Source organism: Lagopus leucura, unplaced genomic scaffold (assembly GCF_019238085.1).
Source record: "Lagopus leucura isolate 7727_CA_CO unplaced genomic scaffold, USGS_WTPT01 Super-Scaffold_100012, whole genome shotgun sequence".
In the NCBI taxonomy this organism is placed as follows: domain Eukaryota; kingdom Metazoa; phylum Chordata; class Aves; order Galliformes; family Phasianidae; genus Lagopus; species Lagopus leucura.
The window spans coordinates 12,192,556-12,218,815 of record NW_024962267.1 but is presented as its reverse complement, the minus strand read 5'-3'; the positions used below and the strand labels follow the sequence as shown (position 1 = coordinate 12,218,815).

The 26,260-nt window shown below is 38.8% G+C and overlaps 1 protein-coding gene across 3 annotated transcripts in view; it reads right to left on the bottom strand.

Moving 5' to 3' along the window:
- Positions 1–1,661: 1,661 nt before the first annotated feature.
- Positions 1,662–26,260, bottom strand: part of HECW2 (HECT, C2 and WW domain containing E3 ubiquitin protein ligase 2) — a 108,750-nt gene continuing 84,151 nt past the window's right edge. For 2 of the 3 annotated variants that reach the window (XM_042874518.1, XM_042874520.1), the window contains exons 20-28: positions 24,088–24,201; positions 20,380–20,532; positions 18,359–18,457; positions 16,474–16,603; positions 15,794–15,940; positions 15,109–15,223; positions 14,277–14,362; positions 13,429–13,541; positions 1,662–8,176 (exon numbers count right to left, since the gene is read on the bottom strand). In XM_042874518.1, the coding sequence (XP_042730452.1) occupies positions 8,065–8,176; positions 13,429–13,541; positions 14,277–14,362; positions 15,109–15,223; positions 15,794–15,940; positions 16,474–16,603; positions 18,359–18,457; positions 20,380–20,532; positions 24,088–24,201 (1,069 nt within the window). In that variant the 3' untranslated portion in view covers positions 1,662–8,064. The remainder of the gene's footprint in view (positions 8,177–13,428; positions 13,542–14,276; positions 14,363–15,108; positions 15,224–15,793; positions 15,941–16,473; positions 16,604–18,358; positions 18,458–20,379; positions 20,533–24,087; positions 24,202–26,260) is intronic. The other variant, XR_006179591.1, reaches the window with a different exon arrangement.

The window sequence follows — 26,260 nt, the reverse complement described above, 5'->3', positions numbered from 1 at the left end:
CAGTAATAAGTACAATAATTATTTGTAAAAACAATTAAGGACTTATTTTATTTAGAAAAATCTTCATTTTTCTGAGAGGGGTCCAAAATAAATAAATAAATAAATAAACAAACCGAGAAAAACACAGTAAATATTCTTCTGATTGCACGCTTTACATTTTCAAAACCTAAAATAGTTAGCCAAAACACATCTTCCATGTTTTAACAACAATCCATCTCGTGATGAACAGTCATTTTTCCTGGGTACGTTATCACAGCCTAATTTTTAAGCTAAAAGTATCCCCTTTTATACGTCCCATGGTCAGCACAGCTCATTGTCCCACCTCCTCTTTGCAAAGCCTTTTTCTGTCCCTACTTCTTTCAGCTGTTGTCACTCAAGAACTGCTTCATGGCTCCGTTTTTCATGTTGTACTTGCTGCGTGGAACTGCCGTATCTTATCACTTACTGCACCTACAATTACCTTCCTTCCCCAGCATTCATTATGAGGCTTCAGAGATTTATTTGCTTATTTATACAGTAATCTTTTCAAAATTTACTCAGCTGCAATTTCTGACTGTAGCCAGCGTGGCCATTAAATCAGCAAAGCTGTCTTTTATTGACCACATTTACACATTACGAATATTTCTAACTATCAAATCGTAATGCTCCTGATCTAAAATGAGAGCTTTTATTTTACGTGAGGAGCTGCTTATATCGCAAGCAATGGAAACATGGAATATCTTAAGGATGAAACCAGTTGAAGGGCAGTATGACAAAGCCTTCATTTGCGGAAGGCACAGACTTACTATGATAAATAATCCGTGCTGCTCTGATCTCTGGATCCGTACTCACCTGAGTCCCTGTGAGGGCTCATGCTTCCACCCAACAGCATGAAGCAGACCACTGGATTGGGGCATTTCTGGTGACAGAATATATTGCTAGGAAAAACTACTGCCTCATAATGAACTCCATAAACCCAAAGTCAAAAGACGTTTGACCCTTGGATATGTAATCAACTCTCTGGTTTCCAAAAAGCATGACTTGGATGAAGGTTTTCTTTCATACTTTAAGGTATTCTAAGTAAATATATGGACAATGCTAAACTGGGAGGAGCTGTTGACTCCCTCAAGGGCAGAAGGTTTGCAGAGAGATTTGGACACATCAGAGGACTGGGGAATTACCAAGTGTGAAGTTCAACAAGGTCATGTCCTGGATTTTGCAGCTGGGATGGGGCAACCCTGGATACACGTACAGATGGGAGGACAAAAGCTGAAGAGCTGCTCCACAGGAAAGAATCTGGGGGTGCTGGCTGATGGCAGGTGATGGCAGCAGTGTGCCTGGAGCCAAAACAGCCAACTACTTTTAAGGGGCACCTGGCCCAGCGCTGCCACAGGGCAGGGGAAAGGGCTCTGTGCTGTGCAGCCTCACCTCCAGCACTGGGTGCGGGTTTGGGCACCCACAGTACTAAAAGTAAATAAGACTGTCAGCATTAGACAGGCAACAAAGATGGGGAAGGGTCTGAGGACAAGGTGTGTGAGGAGCAGCTGAGGTCCATTGGCTAGTTCAGCCCAGAGCAGAGGAGCTGAGGGGAGCCTCATGGCGGCTGCATCTCCTCACAGGGAATGGAGGACCAGCGCTGATCTCCTGTCCCTGGTGACAGTGACATGACAGTGACAAGGCTCAGCTAGGAATTAGGGAAAGGTCCTGCCCCAGAGGGTGGTGGGCATGGAACAGGCTGCCCAGGGCAGCGGGCACAGCCCTGAGCTGCAGGAGCTCAGGATGTGTTTGGACAGTGTGCTCAGACATGGGGTTTGACTTCTGTGTGGAGCCAGGGGTTGGACCCAGTGGTCCTTGTGGGTCCTTTCCAACACAGGAGATTCTGTGATTCTACATATGGCATTAAGAGATCTTTTTTCTTCAGTCATTCACAATGTGAGAGGAACTATGATCCCATCAACAGTTTGGACTGAAGGGGGCTGGCTGTTCATGCAAAGAGTCTGATCTAATTCTGAATGGAAAAATAAACCACCACCACAATCTCACTCTGCAACTCTGATACAGTTGCAGTCAAATGCTGACCAGCTGCCCTGTCTCAGAGTGACGTAGGATTAACTGCAAAAGGGAGAGGGCAGCCAACTTTTGGAAAGCAGCCTAACATAAAGGAGACCAGAGTCCTGTGGAGCTTTGTAGGACAATACATTTAAAAACTGATCATGTAGCTACTAGCCAAAAACTGTTAAATTAGTGGAACAATGTACCTCCTGAACACTTAGTAAAAGCCCTCTGTGTAAGACAGGGCTTTTCTAGTAGGGGCTGATAGATACATTTTTGGAAGTTGTTTTTTTCTTGTATTTTTGTTTTTTAAGGAAAAAACCATAATTTTCATTATTTGTTAGTTTGTTTTTTAAGAAATGAAGGTCTGGAAGAAACATAGCTTGGCTCCCTTTCACCTTCACCATATCTTTAAGAGATTTATAGGAATACATCTATCAATTTTTTCCTTACAGATTACATTTGCAATGTACTCTGACTGCATTTGACACATAAAGGAAGTAAGTTCAAGATTCCAATTATCAGTTTAGGAGACTAGTTAATGAGTGAAGTACTTCTTTCACATAGTCCTCAGGCTATGCATTTTGAATACATACAGATACTGCAGTGGGCTGTACCATTCCAGAGGAATCCTTGACTGTCATCCTTTCACATGTGGTCAGGAGGAATCCAAGTAGTGCCAAACGACTCATTACAATGCCACTGTTTTTAAAAAGAACTCTCAAATTAATTGTGAGTTTAAAACACCTTAAAATTCCTATAGCATAATGCAGCTGTGAGCAAAGCAGAGCCCTAAATGAAGTTTTAACCTAAAAAATACCTTTTTTTTAACAGTAAAATTACTTTAAAAGCACTAGAAATGTTTTAATAAAACTCTTTTCATAGCAATGAGCATTTGAAATATTAGAAATCCAGTACGTATGCATGAATCTGAACTGAGCACTGGGAAGCTAATGATCTATTTGAAAGAAATGCAAAAATTAAACCAAAACACACTGTGAAAACTGTGTGTTTATATGGTCAGCTTGACAGTTTTGTGTATTAGTCAGCATGGGTCATAATAAGGCTTTTACTCTTGTTGGATTTACATGAAAGTTCTCCCCCCAAACCACTATTTACCTAATATATATTTACTGTTCCTGAAAGCAATGAATTTCAACTTTAACACTTTACATTCTTTTTTATTGCAAAATATTTAAGCAAAAGGCTAGACTAGTCTCATAGCAGCCACTGTGATCATGCTAATAACATTTTAAAGGCTTTTTACTTGCAGTGGGTGAGCTAGTTAACCCCTAACACTTCTGCAGTTCTTTCTGGCTGCACAGTAAGGCCAAGAAGCAAACAGTTTAACCAGCCAGGTTTGAGCAATTACTCTGAAATTTCACTTGGAGTTCAACATGCTTGCCTAAAGGAGGAAGAGATGAGAGGGGAAAATGAGAGCAGTGGTTGAGTATTATTATTTCAAGGTTAACTGTAACACTTTTAAGGTTAAGTTTATAATCTTGTGACTGGAGATCATGCTTATTAATACTCATTAGTGTTAACAAGAATAAATTATCCCCTGAGCCCGCAAAAAAAATCAGTGGCAAGAGAAACGTAACTGCTAGTATAATTGAATACAAATATGTTTCAATTGCTGAAAGTAATTAACTTGCTTTATGCTATAGGTAAGGAAGATACACAGGTTATTCAAACACAGCTACCACAGATTCCCCTTTATGAATGATTGCCTCAGTCCACAGACTGTGTACTTGCAGATATCTCCATAAACCTCTGCAGTTCATACTGGAATAACTCAGTTAACATCTGCAATGAGCCCTGCTGCGACTGCATTCAGTAACCAGATGATACCACTGCTAATGCTTCTGAAGGAAGCTTTTGTTGTTGTTGAGACTTAAAAAAAAAAAAAAAAAAAAAATACATAGGAAGCCTCAAAATTGTTTCCTTTCCTATAATTTTAAACTAAGCAAAATGCCAGTCTGCTGCTCTGGCAGAAACTCAGTTTCTCATGCCAGAAACTTCATCTGATGTGCTGCCAGCACACTGCTGCCTCGACTTTTAGTTTCCCTGAAGATTACAAGGAACGCAGCATAAATAGATAGATTTCACCCTAGATGCTCTCTAAACAACATTACTGCCTTTTTATGATAGGCTCACAACACAGACGAGCACAATTATTTTAATAGAAAAAAAAAAGGGGGGGGGGGGGCGAGGGGTGGAGGGCAAAAATTTGATGAATACCAAAAAAAAAACCAGCAGGACAGCAGGGTGGAGAAAAGGTTTGTTTCCAATCAGCAGAACTGTGTTAAACTGGATTTTATTTTGGACTGAAATAATACTTTCAATAGATAACCTGCAACTTGCTGGTGGTGCTACCTACGTAACAGATGGCACTCTCCTACCTGCTGTGACTGAAAGCTGATGTTACTTCTGGCTTGCAGACTCTGTACTGCTTGCTCCAGTAGGCACAACGCTGCATCAGTTCAATGATTATGAGCTTTCCCAGCGTATTCAGGAGCGTTCTGGCTAAGCTGATGAGAGGTAGCACAAGGCACACAGAGAATACCTTGGCTTGCTGGGGGCTGAAACTTGGCATGAGCACACTGCAGAGGAAGACTGGCATGGTCCCTGGGGTGCTGTGTGCCACACAGCAGACAAGGGCCTGCCAGGTGCTTTTTGGCTAGCAGTGCATGGCTCAGCTTTCCAGCAAGCAGAGCATCTCATGGGCACCTCACTCCAACTTTTGTGGGTGCTTCTCCAGCCAGACTTCCTGCCTATTGGAGATGCTGCAGGTGAAGCCTGCGCAAGTTTTCATCACACAGTAGCTGAAGGGAATCTTTTGCCTACTTCCTGGAGACAAGCTTTTTTCCTCCCTACATGGAAAGCTTCTTAGCACCGTGCAAAATCTCTGAGGAGACGCAAGGCTTTCGGAAATGCTTTTTCACTTTTCTCCATCCTGGACCCTTCTGCCTACCACAGGACTGCATAACTAAAGCACTGTGGTCACCAGCTGTAGCCATCTGGAGGACATGGAAGTTGGCTTCCGCATGGGATGTGTTCAATGGAAATGGCTTCCCACACTGAAGGGAGAAATTCCACTCAGCAACCAAGAGACGTGGGGATCTCAGAGAGCCCAGACTTCATTTTCTATACATCTTCCCTACTAATCTCTTCAGAGCAGGAACACTGCCTATATCATCACGCATGGTGTGCTCGAGGCAGCATGGGCAGCTGTACTTGGGCAGCTAACTTTCAAATAACATTTTTTGAGAGTCCTCCAGGCAGTGCTGGCAGCAAAAGAGCAAGAAGCTGCTTCTCCTCAGTCTCTCCAGGTCTTAATGCTACATGGATTCCAGACTTTTTTGACAGCTGCTGCGATGCTGATCCTGTCACATCTTTACAGAATAATGGATCATCGTGACTAATTTCAGTTGTGTATGTCTAAATACCGAACAAATGTGTGCAGAAAATATATTTAAATAAAAATTGACAAGATGCATTTATTGTTCTTGATTTGTACAAAAGCATAATTTAAAGGCAGACTAGTATAAACTTACTTTGTGCCAAATATTATAAGTTTCTGGTTCAAAACGTCTAGATACACTTTCCACCTGGGAAATCTCTTTTTTAGACCACAGATAACACAGTACTGTAAAAAACAAAATTCTTCAGTCCTTCAACCAAGCTAAAGTTGTGTTCTGCTTTGAGTTCTGGAGTTTTAGCTACTCAGTGAATGGATCACAGGAAACACAAGCAATGCTGGAGTGACCTGCCTACTGCTTATCTGTACTCTGAAAAAAGATGCACGTTAGCATCTGTGACATGCAATTTAGCAAAGATTGTTAAATATATGTCTAAAAGTAGGGAGACGTGATTGGATTTCTCTTTGCTATTTCATGCCAGCCAGAAGTAGTGCAAGAAAGCCTATGTTACTTGGCTAATGGAGTCCCAAATGGCATGCAGAAGCTCAATTATTCCTGAAATCAAAGAAGGCTTTCACTCTGATTTTGCAGCTGGGTTTTCCTTTGCACATGTAATGTTTGCTCAGGAAGCCTAAAGGGTTTCCTCAGTCTTTGCTGCGTGGCTGCACACACATTTCCAGCTTGGAGGGCGGAACGGCAGTCTTTGCTGACAACACCTCTAGTGACGTTTGCATCCATGGAAAAACATTTCCCCAGGACCAAGCAGGATACCTCCCTGAGATGCCCTTTCGAGAGTCTCCAAAGCAGGAAAGTTAAGTTTACCTCAGAGGCTACTTTTCTCACAAAACAGCGTGCTGTGCTTCGGCACTGTCACGAGCGCTAGCGCAAAACTAGATTCATGTTCTTGTCATCCAGTATCCAAGTGCAACTTCCTGGAATTTAAAAAATGTGGATGCACTGTGTAGCAGCAGCTGCATGAGAAAGGGTGCGCAGCTGCATTAGTGTTCCACAAAACCATCTGGAGGAAAGTACCAAAAATAGATGCAAGCAAGCCTTGTGTATTTCAGCAAAATTAAGCATAAAGAAATTGGTGTCCATGCAGTGTCTGATAGGCTATAAAAACTCTTTCAAATAACATTTGATAAGAAAACTATTCATCAGTGAAAATGCAAGAAAACTATCAGTGAAAATGCAAGACTAAGGAACAGTTTACATCTTGTGGGAGTTCACTGATATGCAACAGTGGCATTATGACCAGTAGCTCACCTTACAGTAGGTTACTCGTGGATTTCCACATAAGCTAGTGTTCTGTGGTGCTGTACAAATAAAAAGTTGTGGGGACCGTATGAAATGTCTGTACTAAACTCCACTGCATTAAGTAATCCAATGCATGAAAAAATGATCCAGCTGCATTTAAAATAAATGCATATTACAATATCACATATAGTATTATAAAATTATTACTTATGTGCACAGTCCTGATATCTATAGACACGGCACCGTGAAGAAAGCCTGGTTCCTAAGTGTTTTTATAGATACTTGATAGTGATGCAGTTTGCTGTCAGTCAGATCATAACGTCCCTTCAACTTTGGTACATTCAGTGCAAAATATTTCTGGGAATTTTTTACTCTTATAAAAATAAAAGGCATTTTTTTCCCTTGAGAGTGCTTAAAGAATAAACACCAGCAGAATGTCTGTTCAAGCATGGAACGTGACAAAAACAGAAAGAGCATTTTAGTTTGCTTGTTTCCTGTTTACACTCTAAGAAACATAATATAATGAACCTATAAAAATAAACAGAAGTCACCGTGTTAGGATTTTTTTTCCTGATATGCTGTGATAAATTGCTAGTTTCTTCTTAAAATAGTTTCCATGCAGTATAAATCATAAAATCAGTCCTATTAAGTTATTCAGTTCATTATAATAGCTCATCTTTTGTCATACATACCACTGGCAAACACATTTTCACAAACCTCCTTAATGCAAGCCACTGTTGTTTCATCCTTCGCTGACTTTGCTTCCAATTCACTTCTGCCCCAGGAACTTGAACTCTGTGGTGCACCTCATGCAGGCACTCGTAGTCTTAGGTTTATCAAGTACTGGATATGCTGTTATAACACATGGCATTAAGTAATGTACCTTCATGAATATACTAAAAAAAAAAACCAAAAAACAAAAAACTATATTGTATGATTTTTTCACTGATTTACTGCGTAGGTGGGGCCTGAATGATTTCACATTTTGACTTGAACTTTCTATTCATCAACTTTGGTGAAATCCAGTTTTCAGGTACATGTCAGTTTTGCAGTAGCCAGGCTGACCACAACGTGGGATCACGCATTTCTTGTTTGCTCACAACAAATCATAGGAAGTTTGATTATCCTGAAAAAGCGTGGGTTGCAAGACTTGGCTTTCCCTGCACTTCGGGCACACTCCAGATTCACTGTAGAGAATTCTGCCACTATTACAATGCTTTTTAATTGCTTCATAAGCTCCTTCATGGAACCTCATTATCGGAATGGCAATCTGAAATCCAATACAAATGTTCATTTTCTCTTTGAGAAGTCAGATCCACAAAAGTTCAAAGAGCTGGGCACTGTGGTTTGTGTATCACTCAAGTCCAAAAGTACTTGTCTCTTCTACTGCAGTCAACAGTTTTTCATACAGCATAGAAAATGATGGATAAGGGGGAAGGTCCAGACGATTGAAACAAGTGTGAGCCCTGAGGGGAAAAAGAGGAGGTAAAGAAGTATATTATTTTAAACAAAAGAAATTAGGCAGACTGATATGCACTTGTGTATAGATGGCCAGTGTTCTTTCAGAAGATTTTGTTCTCTCAAATGATGCTTTCCAACTGAACAAGTAGTGTGGTTTAACGTACTCTGATTATAATAAGCCAATAAGAGGCATTCATTAAGGCACTTAGAAACATACTTACAGCTCAAAAGACATGGGATAAATTTTACCCACTAAATGTGCATGAGACAGTGCTATAACATGATACAATTCAAGTAGTCTGTCATGAAGCCTCAGTTTTAAATGTATCTTAAAATGAGTTGTTTTTTTTTTTAATATGATAGTTGAATACTGTATTTGCAATCCATTGCAGGATGATGAATACGTACTGATGAAATATTAAACAATATGCCAGATATTCAAGGCAACAATCCCATAGTAAATAAAGACAGACAAATAGGACACTCTTCCTTGCACATTTCCTCAGCATGGACTGTGTTTCTGGGGAGATGTTGTAAATAAGCACAAGCACTATCTGTGTATCTGATCCAGCAAGTCAATGACCTTTAGAATTACTGTTTGTAATTACAAAGAACTATGCAAGTAGCTATAAAACACCATTGGGCCTTCTTAAGAGAAAACACGTGGCTGATTTCTTTCTCTGTTTCCAAAGTCCATCTTTGAACTGAATCTTGAGACCTCTTCCAAAGAGTAAAAAGGGAAGTAATGTATGTTTCTTCTCTTAGTAGAATAATCAGTATCATTGCCTGACCCCAGGGCATGCCAAGGATAATACTTTCTAAAATACTATAGTGAAATAGTTCTAGTGAAATAGATAGAGCTATTAACTTGATGGCTTCTTGAGAAAAAAATGAATGGAAGACAAGCTGGAGGAGGTATTTTTTCCACTTGGAAGCTGTTTACCAAAGCCTCGTTTTGGATTTATTTTTGAGGATGAAGATCTTCTTGTATTTTGGCAGGTCTCTGTTTAGAAATATTTTATTCTTTCATGATAAAGCACATCTCACAGCTATTTAAATACAACAAATCTGGCAAGTGACCTGCCCTTAATCTTTGTGGCCCATATTAAGTATAAATTGTAACATGAATGATGGGTCAGACCAGATCCTTCCTCACAGAGAATGCAACTCCTCAATTAACCCAACCACTTCCAGAAATCTGTGTCTGCGACAGACCTGTAATAAGCTTTCTTTAAGGCAGAAAGTGCTGCCTCCCATGGTATCAAATCTATTAATTGCTGTTTTAAGTGGCTCTCCGCTCCCAACTATTGGAATAGAACACGACTGGGCTAATCTAGTTTGTTAAAAACATGAGACCATTACAAATCCTCAATGAAGGGGAAACTCAGCAGTCTTACAGTGTCATAAATATATCAGGTTGAGGAAAAGTATACACAATAAAGAAGGCCATGTTGTCATTACAAACAGGTTGAAACATCAAATATGCAATCACTTTTAAAAAGTTTTTTGAATTTTGCACCCCCAAATATGGTATGCTTGAAAGTACAACACTAGTATATGCTGCACAGTGGAGAGAACATTTCCCCAGCATGAACTCTAGCAGCCCAATAAAAATTTCTTCACTCTGCCATCCCACTGGGGCTCTTGGAAGAAAGCTTTCTTTGCATTTCTGTTTTGCCTTTCCAAAAAACAACTAACATTGTATTTTGCTTTTTCTATAAAAGCTTCCACTTAGAAGAAAGAGGCTGATTTAGACCTGGCAGCAATCGGACAATTGGAGCAAGGTGTCTGTAAGGGGTAGGCAATCACAGTAAACTGTGGAAGAGTCTCATGCAATTTGCAGCTTAACCACATGCTTCTGCTGCACTGGGCTGGAAACCACTCATTAGAAGTATGGATCATGCTGTGTGGGCTGTAAAACCACAAGTTACGAAAGACATGGCATATAATTAGCAAAGGTTTAATAGCAATTTGGCATATTGTTTACATTTATTAAGAGAATTGAGTTCTATCTTAATTTTGAAGGCAATTTTCAGAACATCATCACCTACTTTGGAAAACCAAGTCATTAAAAAAGACAAAAACGTAAGATCTTGGTCTACTGGAGGAATGTATGTGTTTCTCATCCTCACGAGAATCTTATTAAAGCTTCAGGAAGGAAGGTTATTTGTGTGCTGTTTTTTTTTTCTGTTCCCCTGGACAGCATTTTCCCTCTAGCATCTCAAACCGTGTGGAAACACTAGATGTCTGTGTTCCCGGACTCACATTTGAGTCCAGAAACATGAAAAATATCTTGGTTCCTGAAGTACAGATTTCCAGTTAAGCTTCACTTCATTGTAATTTGAACAGTATTACAGCAGCAAAATCATAGAATCAGAGAATAGTTTGGGTTGGAAGGGACCTTTAAAATCATCTGGATCCAACCCTCCTGCTATAGGCAGGGATACCTCCTTCTAGACGAGGTTGCTCACAGCCCCATCCAGCCCTTGAGTGTTTCCAGGGTGGGGGCACTCACAACCTCACTGGGCAACCTGTTTCAGTGCGTCACTACCCTCACAGTAAAGAATTTCCTCCTAATCTAAATCTACCCTCTTCCAGTTTCAAGCCATTTCCCCTCATGCAGTTGCGACCCACCATCGTCCCTCCCCAGCTTCCCTGCAGGCCCCTTCATGTCCTTGGAGCCTTCTCTTCTCCAGGCTAAAGAGCCCAGCACTCTCAGCCTGTCCTCATAGGGGAGGTGCTCCAGCCCTCTGATCACCTTTGTGGCCCTCCTCTGGACCAGCTTCAGCAGCTCCATGTCCTCCTTGTGTCAGGACTGGACACAGTACTCCAGGTTGAGTTTCAAGAGAGCAAAGTAAAGAGGCAGAATCACCTTCCTCAACCTGCTGGTCACACTTCTCTTGATGCAACACAGCATACAGCTGGCCTTCTGGGCTGCAGGTGCACTTTGCCAGCTCACGTTGAATCTTTCAGCAACCGACAGTCCCAAATCTTTCTCCTCATGGCTGCTCTCAAGCCATTCTCAGCCCAGCCTGTATCTGTGTACAACTTAGGGCTGAAGATGATAAAGGGCCTGGAGCACCTGCCCTGTGAGGAAAGGCTGAGTGACCTTGGTCTGTTCAGCCTGGGGAAGACTGAGAGAGGATCTGGTAAATGTTTATAAATATCTAAAGGGAGGTGAGAGGCAAACAAACGAGGCCAGGCTCTTCTTGTGGTGTGTAGTGATAGGACAAGGAATAATGGCCTACAACTTGAACACAGGAAGTTCCATACTAACATGTGGAAGAACTTTACAGTAAGGGTGATGGAGCACTGGAATAGGCTGCCAAGAGATGTTGTTGAGCCTCCCTCTATGGAGCTACTCAAGATCCAGTGGGATCCCTACATATGCAACTTACTGCAGGGTACCTGCTTCAGCAGGGGGTTGGACTCAATGATCTCTTGACATCCCTTCCAAACCCTGAGATTCTGTGAACTTGATATGCCTCAAAGAAATCTCACTATTTTGATCCAGAAGAACTGATTACATAGCAATCAGAAAAGTGTAAATTATATAAACATCACATGAATACTTTTGTGTTTGTATTCACAGCCTCTTAGACTACAATCACATACGTAACTGTATCAGTTGCCTTCTCTGTCTTAAAATAGGGAAGAGATAGGGACGGCTATTTTTGTGTGCTTTTAGCTGTGTTGTACTCCTTTTAGATATAGAAGGAAAAAAATCCACTAACCTGTTGAACCCTAGCTTTTGCCACCCTCATGGCAAGCATTACCTGAGTTTACAGGGCTTGTTTGGAAACCTCTTCCAAGTTTGCTATTCAGGGTCACTCTTAACAATGTCTTACCTTCCAGCCAGTACTACTTGGTGTTTGCACACTAAGTCCCTCAAGTTGGCAAGACTCAGGCTGATACTAATGAGACTCAGGCTGAAGCTAAAACTGTACAAGGAACTAGATATTTTAAAATGTAAGTACAGCTTTCTGCTGAGGGCTTAGTCCACTTAAGCATAAGTGTGGAAGACCATTTATTTTTTTATGAGACCAAAGTTCTACACATGAATGTCAGGAATTGCCAGCTCACAACAACTGTGAGATGTTTGTCATCCACAGGTTAACAAACAACTTGTAGCATTGGGTTATTTTAACACTCACATTTGCATAAGTGTGTTAAAAGCTATTCACAGAGACAGAAGTAAAATTTTCCCTAAACAACACTATCATAAGTTAAACTTCCAAGGTCACGATTCTCCTAAATTCGAGTAGCTGGCATTTCCCACTTATTACCTGAACTGAATGTAGCAGTTTATATTCTTAACAGATTGCTCCATGCTGCTCTACAGGAAATAGTTTAATTCTTCTGTTCATTACAATTAGGACTCTGAATAACCTTTTCAGAGCAAATTCTGATCATCCTGTTCGGGCATGTCCTGACCCTTTCCACACTGCAGTCTGTGTTTGTTAACACCAGGAATTTCAGTACTAGAGAATATAGAGATAGGCCTAAAAAAGATAGGCTCATTTTCTTACTTAAACCTACAAGAAAAGTAATTTGATTTTGAAGTCACAAATGAAAGCTTTTTCTTTTTAAATATAATTACAACTAGTTCATAGGTCATAATAAAGTAGGCTTATCTGACTACCAGCTATTAGTGAGCCCTCAAAAGACATCGAGTATTTGTTGGACCATTTCCAGAATCTGCTTGTAAGTTAAGGTGGTAAGATGGGTTTGTTTAAAGGCCTCCTGCTGTGTCTGTGGATCTCACAGTGACATCTCTGTTTCTTTGACTTTAAAAGTGTGGTTCAATGGTTCTGCAGGCAGAAGCCAACCCTAGAGATGTCCCTGCCTCTGACATTCAGCTGGAGGAAACATCTAAGGGTTGTTTAACAAACCCTTCTTGTGTTGGACAGCCACCTTGCAACATTCAGTAAGTAAATAAAACACATTTAATCAAACAAAATATAACAAAATTAAAAATACAACTGATTATCATTCTAATATAATTTCCCACCCAAAAATGCATTCAAATATAGACATCAGCTACTGTTATGTTGCCTTGTCCATTCTATTAAGAAAAAAAAAAAAGATTTAAAAGAAGAATTTGTGACAGTGGAATAATGAGGATGTAAGTTCTCATGTAAAGCAAAGCATGCTTGCTTATTCACTTAAAGCTTGTTTATCTGTCAGTCCAGTAACTCCTGTTCCCAAGTAACTCTAGTATTAACATCACTAATGCAAGTTTTACACACGGTTGTACCTTGGAAGGGCCGTGATCTTCCCCCACTTCTCTACGCAGAACCTTCTTGGCCCATTGCTCCCCCTCAGAGAGGCAAAGCCTTCATAAGGTATGCTGGATGTGCCTGTAACAAACTGCCAGCACAAAGAAAGGATCAACAATATTGGATACACAGATGGTGCAGGTTAGGAATTTATTTATGTCAGCATACTCACTGAAGTCCAAGTGCTTATGTAAAAGCACTTGCAAAATAAGGAAATTTGTGAGACACAAGTAATAAATGCTATTTTAAATGCAGGATAAAGGAAAACAGGTCGTTTCCTGATAGGGCTTCAGAAGAGACAACTTCCCAGATTAATTTCCTTCAAAGGGTTCTCTCTGAAAGCCAGGATAAAGGTAATTATCCTATACAAGTACTATAGGAGAAAACACTATTAATATGAAGTTATTTTAGCTTAGGCATAAGTCTCTTTTTTTTTTTTTTCCCTGCTGTTTTTATTCTTTATAAAGAGGAACTAAGAAAAAATAATCACACAGGCTTTGTGTAAGGCCTTTTTGGCCCTGTGCATTTCAATACCATTATAAACAGCAAAAGATACTATAAGAAAAGGAATGCATTCTGAAGTGAAGTGCTTAAATAGCTAAACACTCCTTCTTTCTACTCATATGGGTAACTCAATGATCAGATGTAAATTTAAATAAGAAAACAGATGTGAGTTTCAGTCACTTAAAATTATTACAAGTTACTATCTGATGCTGTTCAGATTATTAGCATCATCATTAGTTTTGGATATCAAAAACTTAGGTAAAGCAAGTTTAGCAACTAATTTTAGAGACACAATTTCTATTCAGAACAGTTGATTTCTTACCTGCAGAAGTCTTAGTCGTTGTTCATTGTTGAATCTTTCCACAGCAGCCCAGAACCACCGAATTACGATGTGATTGTCATGATAACCTGTTAAAACAAGAAGATGCTCACAGCTTTAATGCTACAAAAATATTTGAGAGAACAGTGAATAAGTCTTTCCTAATTTAGCCCTCATCACTGTAATGCTGCATTTCTTAACCACCTGCAGCAAAAGGCAGATGATAGAAAGCACCTCCTGAAATATTTACAAATCTCAGAGAATCAATTTACAATGACAAAAAGAAATTAAATTCCTTTTGCACGCATGCCTTTCATTAATCCATCTTCAACAGGAAAGAGAATTCTTGAAATGTTCCAGCACTTGGCTATTTATGTATTTTAAATTGCAACATTTCTTTTGAAGTTCTCAAATCTCCCCATCCATGCTTTTTACAGTTCTTAACAACTACACCGCAGTCCCTGGGATTATTTCTCATCTTCTTGAAAGAAGAAAGACTTGAGAAAAGGTGACCCTACTAAAAATAGATGCCATTTCCATTGGTATCCAATGTCTGGGTGCTGCTTTGGTAGCCTGCTTCTGAGTACAGTATTGTCTTTGGATAATTGTGCTCTTTGATGCTGTCTAACAAAAAGGGTAAGGGGAGAGCTGCAAGGGGAAGCAATGAAGCAAACTAAAATGGACAAAATAGCTTCTTCTAATGCAAACAGAGCCAGAGAAATACAGAAGATGTTGATACTGAAGGTATATCTCACAGGATAATACGTTAGCATCTTAGAAGCTGGATAATTCCAAGACCTCCAGTAGTCAATGAACAAATAAAAACTGATGTTACCTCCTCTGTATTCTGTATTATTTCTCCAGTCACTCAAGTCAATTTCTGCTGTTCCAGCTATAACCAGTTCCAGTTCTCTTGCATCAAATACAGACACAAGCCTTGCATCAACCACCTGTGAAAGAAAAAAGGCTTATCTCTTACTAAGACATATATCAGGTAACATTTCTCTCATGAATAGATAGAATTTTATTTTTTTGTCTTTTTAAAGGCAAGGGTTTTAGTTCTTAAGCTGCAGTTTCAAACAGTTGAGGAGGAACACAGTGCTTGGGGCAGAAACTTACTGTCAGATAATAGTGAATGATTTCAGGACAAACAGTTCAATAATCCAATTTAATTGCTTGTGATAAGGCAGGTAAGATATAGATGACTTGAAATACACTCAGCTGTGATATGCTGAGTATAGTATACACTAAAAACCACAAAGCAGAAAGAGACTGCTCACTTTAGCACTGCTAATCATATAAACAATGATCAAAAGTATCTCCCAGTTTTAAGAACCATAGAGTTTAAGTCAGTGACTAGCACTGATTTTTGCACACACACACAGATACTGTAAGGGCACTTCTGATTATACATGCACCAGTGTTTTGGGACTACTTATTTGAGAAATGTATATGAGGAGAAAAATATTTAGGGAGAATAAAAAAGAAAGTAAATTCCAGCTAAGATTTTTTTTTTTTACCTCATAGAAACCCCGAACTAGACTTTCTGTCTGTTGTACAACTCCTCTCTCAATTCTCCATTTTACCATTCTTTCTATATATTCTTTCTTGTTTTTTTCTGTGACTGGAATGTTGGCACCCCCTGGCTTTAATTCCCGTTCTGTGATCTTAGAAGAAAACAATCACAGCATTATTAAGATAAAAGAAACATTTACAACAATTTAAACCTTTAAGTTGAATAATTGCTGAAAAGCATTAGTGAAGATTCACCTTAGCAAATTGGAATACGTGAAACAAGAGAACACAAAATAAATCTTTCTGTTTGTTTTTATTAAATTATATTTAGTGCAACATAAGAAGAAGCTCAAAAGAAAAAAAAATCTTTACAAAGATTAAAGTAGGAAAGTCTCTAAATAATGTCCTAACGAAGGAGTTCCAATTGAATGCTAACTCTACTGCAATTAAATTTACGGAAACTACCTCCAGCAGAGCAATCCAAAATGTTGATATTTCAGATAGTTTCCAGAAAATAAAAAACAGTAACTACTCCCAAAATTTCAACATCATTTTCATCAAACAGAACTTCATAAAAAGAAGTTCAAATCAGCATGGAATGACAGCCATTTTTCTGTTCACATAACTGCTTATCTAGCAGTAGAACACAGAGAAGAAAGAAAAAGAAATTAGGAATCTTGCACACCTGCCCAAAAACTTCTTCATTCACAGTAAATGTGAGATCCAGAATATCATGTATATCATTGTCTTTCATCCACTGCAAACTCTGGTGAAACTCCTCATCAAGGTATTCCAAGTCACTCAAATCACAGAGTCTAACATAAACAAAAACAAAACACACAAATACAGATTACAGCAGTAATGTGCGTTCAGCAGCAAAACTCAAAGCAGTCCTGCAAAACAGACTGAGGGTAACGTCAGCTGTGAGAAACATGAACAGAGTAAAGAAGATGCTATTTCAAATCTCCCTTTATTTACCTAACAATAGCAGCTACTGTATAACTCTATATTACGCATTAACAAAGCCCCAAAATTGATTCACTTGCTTTTCAAGCTTAAAGTGAGCCCATCTCATATTTTCTGTAAAGACATCGTCTTCTTATCACAAAAACAGCCTTATTTTTTTCTTTAACTTCTGCCATATTTCCCCATGCCTGGTCCTTCTTTTACAAATCCAACCTGTAAGCCAACTGCCCTTGCTATCTTTAACAGTTGCTTCTCCAAGATTTGAACACATGAGCTTCTAATAGTATTTAAAACTGGAGTAGCAAATTCTTCTTAATTCTGGATAATAACTTGTGCTGTGACATAGCACACTGGGGCTAATCACATGTAAGCTGCTTTTCATCTGTAGGGTTTCTTGCCTGCTACCATTTTTGGGCATGCAAAAAGTCAGCAAGAAGTCCTGTACTTTTTTTATTGGACGCTCAAATGTACTTGAAGTGACACCCTGCAGTAACAGACCCTATTTCAAAGCAGATGGGTTGGGCACAATGCTCCATCTGCAGAGATGGTTTGGATGGCTCCTAAGCTCGGAGGAAAGAAAAGATCTGTGACTGCGATGGGGAGATCGCACAAAATAGGCTGCATACAAAAGTAGTCACATCATCATCTTACACTTACCTGCCCAAAGAACCAGAAAGTTAAACAATTAATTTAACTTGGTAGTTATACAATATTGTTATTAAAGTTCATCGGGGGCAAGACCTCATCCTCTTTAAAATGAGACTGTTAGCATATAGGAACTTCAAACATTTACATGCAATAGGAGTGGATGCATTACCCCTTACTAGTAAAATATATGATGTTTTGAAGAAACATGCCCCATCCTTGCAGACATTCTATGTCAGGCTGGACGAGGCTCTGAGCAACCTTATCTAGTGCAGGTGTCCCTGTTCTTTGCAGGGGATTTGGACCAAATGACTTTTAAGTGTCCCTTCCAGCTCAAAAGATTCTATGATTCTATGATAACCTTCCAGCCTTCTCCATAACAGTTTTGAAACTGAGGACAAAAACTGAAGTGCCTTAATTTCATTATGCCTTAACTTCCAGACATCCCAGGCAAGTGCAGCTCACATTTTTTAAGCCAGAACAACAGTAGCAGTTCTGAAAATCCAGTCTGAAGCATATCAAAGTAAAGCTCCTCAAAATGGGAGACTGCCTGCAATCAGAGAATTCAAGTCTTGCAAAGTTAAGAAGTGATTCATATCCTATCTTATGAGTCATTACTAGACAAATGAATAACATCTCTATTAATATCTAGAACAAAACCACAGCATTTCATTCTACTAGCTCAAATGTAGGATTTTGTTAAGAAAGCTGATAGTACAGTTTAAACAAATCATACAGATCAGCATGAAATTAGTATGAAGAGCATTCCAAGTTATTAGGTAGCAGGCTAACACCATAATCAGCAACAAGTAACCTTTTAAAAAAATGCTGGATTAAAATGAAATGACTGAATAATACGTAAAGGCCTGTCATTTTGAGAATAAGATATCCATGCACAAAATGCTACTGTCCACGGGCAAGGAAGCAAACCAAAAAGGAGACAGAACAATTCTACTCACATTCGGAGGAGGGCTTTATAAAAGGGTCGTGTAAAGAAGGCATCTAGCAAATATTGGTGTATCAGAGCAAGACCAAGGATTCGACCACTAAACCTGAACCTAGAAAACAAAGAGTTATGGTCACTGTACTGAGACTTTGTGGTTTGTATACTGCTCTGTCATCAAAACTTGTTTATACATCCAAACAGCATTTTCAAGTCAGATAGCTATGTCTAAATTGCGGTGGTTTTTTCTTTTTTTCTGTTTCTTTTATGTTCCCAAAAGAGCACAGAAAAAAGAAAAAAAAAGCAAGTTTGCAGAGTGCGGAAAATCCCTCAGATATCTAAGTTGTAGCTTCTCAGAAATGTCAAATCCATACTTAACCCAATCCATACTTAACCTCTGCCAGACCATGCTATTTATAAGCATAGCATATTTTTATGTATCTTACAAAATGTTCATTTTCTTTACATAGCTTGTCTGTGATTAACTTGTTCTTGTGCCATCGAGCGGCTGAAGGTTCCTGCACTTCCCCAGACTGACACTCATCACTGTGTTTCTGCATACAGCGGCATTTTGCTCCCTCTTCTGACTGGTGACTATAGACCTCTGTATGTGTTTTCACAAACAGTGGCTAGAAGCTTTTTATTTTACTTCATTTATTTATTTTTTTGTTTTTATCTCAGAGCCTCATGTCAATGTGATCACATTCATTTTCCCTCTCTGTTTCTTCTTGTTGTCTTCATTTTGGGTATATAAGGATGGCTGGGGCGAGTTTGATAGATTTGAGGTCATAACATCAGAACAGGAGCGTCTTGGCAAATCTGCTTGTGAGAATTATGATCTATTATGAAAAATCCTACAGATGTTTGGAACTAGATTTAAGTTGAGACGTTCATTTTTTCTTAAAATTTATGCTTGCTGAGCCATATTTTACTTTGAAAGATTAGGGTTTTATTATGCCTGCCTGTACAGAAGCTCTGCAAGATGTGACACAGAGCTTTCTCCTTCTGCATATAACTGCTTGTCATAGATGCACTCCAAATCCCCTGAGGCTGTACAAGAGCAGTGCTGTCACTGGCACCAGCGTGCCCAAGAGGGAAAGAGCGGGGTGACACTTCCATCATCACAGACAAGGTCTCTGGTCCCTCACTGCAGAAGGCAGGGATGAATCCAGAGTGCTGGCAGAAGCTTCCTAACACCCAATTGTTCTGCTTTTCTCACATGCTGCCATATTGGAGTTCAACAGGAAGGCTGTTTCAACTTACTGGACACAGTCAACGTTTAGCTTTCTATTTATTTTAAAAACTATTAATGAGATTCTTCTCAGATATTCACTCTTCACAGATGGTTTCCAGCAAATAAGTGCCCAGTACACCTCTCTGTCCTACACAGATGAGCAGTTGCCACTCCATTATTACTGTATTCTGCTTACATGACAGAACTGTCTCTTGATATTCACAGAAAATGTTCATAAACTTTCAGAGATGTCATGATTTGAACTGTCTTATGAATGTGAAAAAGAGATTAAAAAATCCTTGCCAACTATTTTAGAAGTATGGGTGTACATAGTACAGTCTTTGCTTAAGAGCTATGTAACCATCAGTCTTCCCCTTTAATTAAGATACCTCCAGCAGATAAACAAATATAGAGCAACACCTGCTTGAAATCTCTCTTAATATTCTTAGTTGACAACAAGCCAAAATCTCATGCATTTTTTAATGCACAAGGAGTTAATTTTGATTTCATGAAGTGACTGTCTGCTGAAGTACAAAAAACACAGAATGTTGTGCTGTGAGATAATCCCACAATACATGTTCCAAACCACACTTTTGCTGACCTTGTGAGAAATAGGATCATTTAAAACCACCACGAGAGAAAACAGAATGAGGAAATTCTATAGAAATGCAATTACTTCGCTGCTGGTTAAAAAGATCAAACTACGTTCTATACATCTGAGTAAATATAAGCATTCTCTGCAAATGGGAACAGCAGAAAAGACAAAGATATCTGAAAAGCAAAGAAAAAAAAATAGTTCTTACCACTCATGGTGATTGTCTACAAAAGCAGACATGGGACTTATTTGTACTGTATAGGTATCGTTGGCTGAATATTCAAATAAACCATAATATGGATTGAAGAGCTCTCTAGACACCAGGAAAAAAAATTCCCTTGAAGGTCCACTGTAGTCCAACCTTTAAAAAGAAACCTGACATTACTATACAGTGTTTATTGTGTGCAAAGGAAAACTCCTTTGAATTTACATTCCTTACAGTACATTTTCCATTAAAATTTCCTAAGATTTTAACCAGAACCCTTATCCATCAGATTGCTTAATGCCAAGGGATGTGAAGTTCTTGTGAGGATCCTCTGAAAAGCAATGACTTGGAGGACTGGAAGGAAATGCTCTACATCAAAATTTTTGGCTCTAGCTGTAATGCTTTTTTGTTGTTGTTGTTGTTGTTGTTGTTGTTGTTGTTGTTGTTTTTGCCATGAGAATATAATCAAATAAATAGAGGTGAAGGCAAGAAGTGTCTGAGGGGAGGGAGAAGAAACATGAAAAGAGGAAACATCGAACCCCTCTGCATCTGAAAAATTAAGAATGAAAATAGAAAATGGCCGTATTTTGCCCATGCAGACTTACAACAGTAGGACAGTTGAAGGAAAATATTTCTGTTTTTCCTAGCAATTGATATTAAGTGATTTCTCTTTCTTGGTCTAAATTTTTTCTTGTCTGTCTTCCAAAGTTGAGTGCACTTAAATGTCTTTTGGAGAACCTATTTCCTTTGTTTTTGTTGTTTTTGGGGTTTTTTTGTTTTGTTTTGGGTTTTTTTGCTATTCCAAGATTCCAGCACTAATGAACAAGGAATCTAAACCTCTTCTTGTGTCATAAACAAACTCACTGCTGACAAAGCACCAAGACTGAGTTTTGACATTATGTTGCAGGTCACCAGTAAAATGAGTTAAGTATGAAGTTAATGCTTTCTTGGAGGAAGAAAACCAGAGGTTTCCCTGTGGGGAGAAAGATTAATATAGTCCTAATAAATAGATTTTCGATAGCTTGAAAATTTCATACTTGACTTTTATGAAGGTCTTGCTTTAGTACTAAGACAACACACAAACAAAAGCATCATAGAGAAAGTCAGGTTTCACAAAGGACCTTGCTACTAATGTTTTGGCTCATGAACTTTAACAGAAGATGAGAGTTCTTTCTGAGGACGACGTTGTCAGGAGAATGAGAGCTAGGTACCATTATCAAGTTAAGGACAAAGCCTCTTTCTTGTGTTGAAGGAAAAATATTTTCCCTTCAGTCATTTGGAAGCACTTAGCTTCTGCTAAGCTTCAGAAGCAAAGTACTGAAACAGATTCTCACCCTGGCAAGGAGGGCAGATTCCATCCTCAATTTGCAGGAAAAAATAACAGTTTGATATCATGGACAGTGTCTGATCTTAATCTTGGCACAAATAGCAGATCAAGAAAGGTTGTCTGGAAGACTCTTACAAACTTCTGGGATAATGAGACTCACTGTGAAAACTGAAGATGGAACAAAAACTGTGTGCCTGACTATCAACCATTGCATACAGCTCCCTTTGTACATGGTGTTACTGTGAGTCATGCTAAATAAATCAATCAAGAGAGTCCTGCACTGTCAGTCAGATTTATCCCACAATTAAAGGCTTGGCACAAGGGTGAGAAAACTTCATACAAGAGGTATGCAACCGCACAGCAGCTGCAACTGTAGGGTATTTGGGTATTCAGGAGCAGAGAAATATGTTGTTGGCAACGTGACTCATGTCTCCTGGGAAGCGCCATTAATATTTCAGATTTATCACTATAAACACAAACCAGCTTCTGCTAATAGTTCACAGAACTTAGGAAAAATAACTTTAAGAAATCACATTCTTTGCATTAAAATTTTCTTCACTTTCCCCAAATAAAGTATGAATACAAAAAACATTAAACTAACATCGCAGTTACATGACTGTAGAAACTGAAGGTTCAAGGAAAATACTCAACATTATGAGATTTACAAAAAATTGTATGAATGGCAATTAACTGTGCCTGTGGTACTCACTAACATATACATCAACAAAAGTTTCTCAGATTGTTTTAATCTGAAAATTGCATTTCCCATTGCTTTTAGTCTTACACCTCTCTACCAAGAGGAGAAGCAACGCAACAGCAAACTTCCAATGAATTTTCTTCAAAAAAAGGAGAAACAAATAGGAAAAGATCCACCTCCAGTATTTTTCCTCCTCTCCTCCACCCTGACCTGTCTTTCTACACCTAGCCAAATGAATAGTTCAATGTGATACACATCCTTGCACCATCTCTGATGAAACAGTACTGTTTGCACATATCCTTTCTTCATTCACAACACAGATTTGTAAATAGAGAATTGACCTCATTTTAATTTACTCCATTAACTCATTCTTTTCCATTAAGAACAGAGTCTTGTTTACAGCTAGATATAGTGGAAACTGTGTCACCTCCACTTCTAGGTCACTCTTCACCTCGCTGTACTAAGTGATGCAGTGCAAAAGCCTGATGTCTGATGAAGGGAGACAGTCTATCTGGATCAATCTCTATCTCATGTATGATTTTCAAATTTTCCCTTTCATTTTTAAATCTGAGTTGAGGCTGCAGCTGCAAAAGTGAAGGCCAGTAGGGCTTTGTAAGACAGACCTCGTTGCTGCATCCCCACCCTGCTCTGTCAATACACTGTAATCTCATCCTGCATCAGCCTCGTCATTCCAGTTCTGAGTTTTTCCTCAGACAGCACAGTGATATTATTTATATGAACAAGTCCACACTTGGCTCTCAGCTGTCAACATTTTAAGACTTCACCAGGTCTTTATTAGCAGTAAGTAGCTCAGAGTAAACTTTAAACAGTTTTCAAAGTAATCTAATCTTGTATGAGATGTCTCTATAACAACTTATCTATTTTAAAAATAGACTTGCACATTGCATGGCAATCATGCATACTACAGCAGTCCAAGAGATGTGTGCTGCAGTTTCCTACATATCAGAGAACAGAATTTTCAATTTCTTCAGAAAAACTCATGTAATTACTACGTTGTTCCACTTACACTTGCAAAGAAAACCTGACCACATCTTGCCCAGTAATGTGCACCTCACAATCTATAAGACATCAGATTTTCATCAGACATAGACTGAGCATTCTCTGAAGTGACTTTGTAATGTCAGGAAAATCTGTGTTGATTTGACAACTGGTAACAGCCTAATTGCTTTGATTTGTGAAGCAGGCCCTGGCCTAGAGAGACTATGAGAGCCTCCTGCAGCACTGAGGGCTTTCAGATCCCTCTGCCTTAGAAAGCAGTTAGGGATTAAGCATCTAGCCTGTTCTGGAAGCATTCCCTCTCCAGCAAATGGCAGCTGTCTTTTAACAGGCACTAGAGATACAATAACAGCACTGACAGAAAAGAAATATGAATAACAGAAAAAAGCAGTTTGTTTTTCTCTTTGCTTTCCCAGCAACACTCTACACCACACACTAACTATTGTGAAAATTCACATAAACACATGTATTACTTCTGCAAAGACAGGATGCATTACATTTCACAAAGCCTAAAACAGTCATCCTGAACAGCTGTATGTTCTAGGCTTGTAAATGTGGCATTTCCTGACCACAGTCCTTCCTCTTTTCACTCTAGACCACAAAAACTTCAGCGAAACAGCACAGCTGCAAGACAGTTTTGAGATTACGTTTACTTCCCTGTTCTACTTACCCTTCTTCCCCAACAAATGTGACATAGAGTTTATTTCTCTGCAAGTCTTTTCTTGAGTAACCCATAATCTGGTTGAAGGCATCTTCAAGCAAGTGATCTCTCCTGATTATTAATCTGAAAAGCAAAACAATATTGAAACAGTAATTCATGAATATGAACTATATTTGGAAATATCTACTTACACTACAAGGTACAGGATGACTACAGCCCTGACACCCATTTTGCTGGAGAATTTGATCCACACCAGGCAGCTTCTGTCTGTTAGAACCTGGAAGCATCTACTGAACATTTCAGAAATATGTCTTGTACAAATAAGTGTTGTTTTGATTTTTCCACCCTATTTTTTTCTTACATTAAGAACACAGTGGGAAAAATCCTGAAATGAGCATTTTCAGTATGTCTAAAATTCTTCTGCAAGGCTAGGCCTCTAGATTAGTCTTACCGTAAGCAAGAATCTAACTCTTTATGTAGAAATCAGTCTTATCAAGGCAAAAGATAAAGCTTTGTGAAAGTCACCAAATGATAACTTCAGAATTGAACACCTCTACATTATCCCCAGTGTAGGTGTGATGTGACGACAAGACTAGAAGGAACAGCTAATTGAGACATCCAATATAAAATAAAATAAAATATAAAAGAAACAAATTGAGACATCACATATAAAAACACTCTGTATCTTTTAATAGAAAAATTGTGAAATCAAGGAGACATCACAAAGATCTGAAATACGAGGTGAAAGAATCCTACTTACTTAAACATTTCATCCTTTGCCAAAGAACTGTGTTTAATTAGTTTCCTGAAACTTGGCTTGTCTTACATTCAAATACTGTCTTATGCATGTGTTTGATCAGTCAGTCAGACCCAAGCTTGGATATGTGCCCCACACAGAGGCAACCTGCCCCTCCACATGCCATCTTGCAAAGCCCTTGCTGGTCTTACTGCTCATGCAGCAGTCAGTGGTTGCAGTGTGCTAGCCTGCAGAGGAGGAAGCCAGGAAACAGCAAGTGCAACAAGAAAACCCAGGCAGTAGGAAAACTGCTGGAGCTGTAGTTTGAAAGAAAAAGAGCACGTCAGCATTTGCTTGGGAACCCAGGGAAAACTGTTCAAAGCCAAGCTGCTTTCCTGTTTTAAAAAAACTCAGTGTGATGGCAAACGAGTCAGGAAAAAAGAAAGTGCAAGAAATGTAATAGATCTCACAGGTAGCAAACACCATTCTCTTATACCAGCTATTTGCCTACATATTTATGACAAAATCTTCACTGATTAATCTTTAAGCATTTATGACTTAGTTACATTATAGGAAAACTATGTTTGACATCAGCTTTTTAGGACTGTCTAAACATCACCACTTAAACCCCGTTTTAATTGTGGAATTTCTTTAACATAAAGTCTGAGCTCTGCATAAATTCCTGCAAAATGTAAGAAATGAGTGTTTGGGGGAAATGCACTCCTAACTCTAACAGAACAAAGGATTTTTAGAAGTTCTAGCTTCTCGTAGTAGAGGGAGACAATTAGAACTTGTTTGGGAGGAAGTGCACTTTCTCATTACAGTTGATTTTGACTTGCCTAAACTATGTGAGTTTTTTTTTACCTGGAACAAGACTTGATGATTTACAAAATTATGAAAGTGTCTCTGATGATGATGATCCTTAATGTGTCAGTATGTCATCACATGATTACCAAATAAACAAAAGAGGAAAGATTTCATCTAAGCACTCCAACATTCAGAGTGCTGAACTTAAAAATATCAGCAGTTTTCTAAGGTGATCCTTGGAAATGAATAATAATTTACCAGTCCTCTTTAAAGACTTGTAAAGGACTCAGAAGAGAACACCTTTTTACCAAAGAGGACCACATGAACAATAGTGGCAACTATGTACAAAAGATAAGCACACCTCATTTTTCCAACAGAAAAAAAAAAAAACAACAGAAGAAAACATAATTATTTATATCACAGCAACTGCTATGATGGAAGAGTTCAGAAGCCTCCTCTTCTGCATGTCTTTTTCCAAAGCACTTTTTGTCACTGTATTAATAATATTGTTCATATAAAACTGGAGTTGGAATTGATACAGCAAAGAAGTGCCCAGAATTTGCTGTATCCTCTGCTATGAATCACATGCTGTCATTAAATCACTTATGACAGGCTTTATATTTCCAGAAGTGCAAGGGT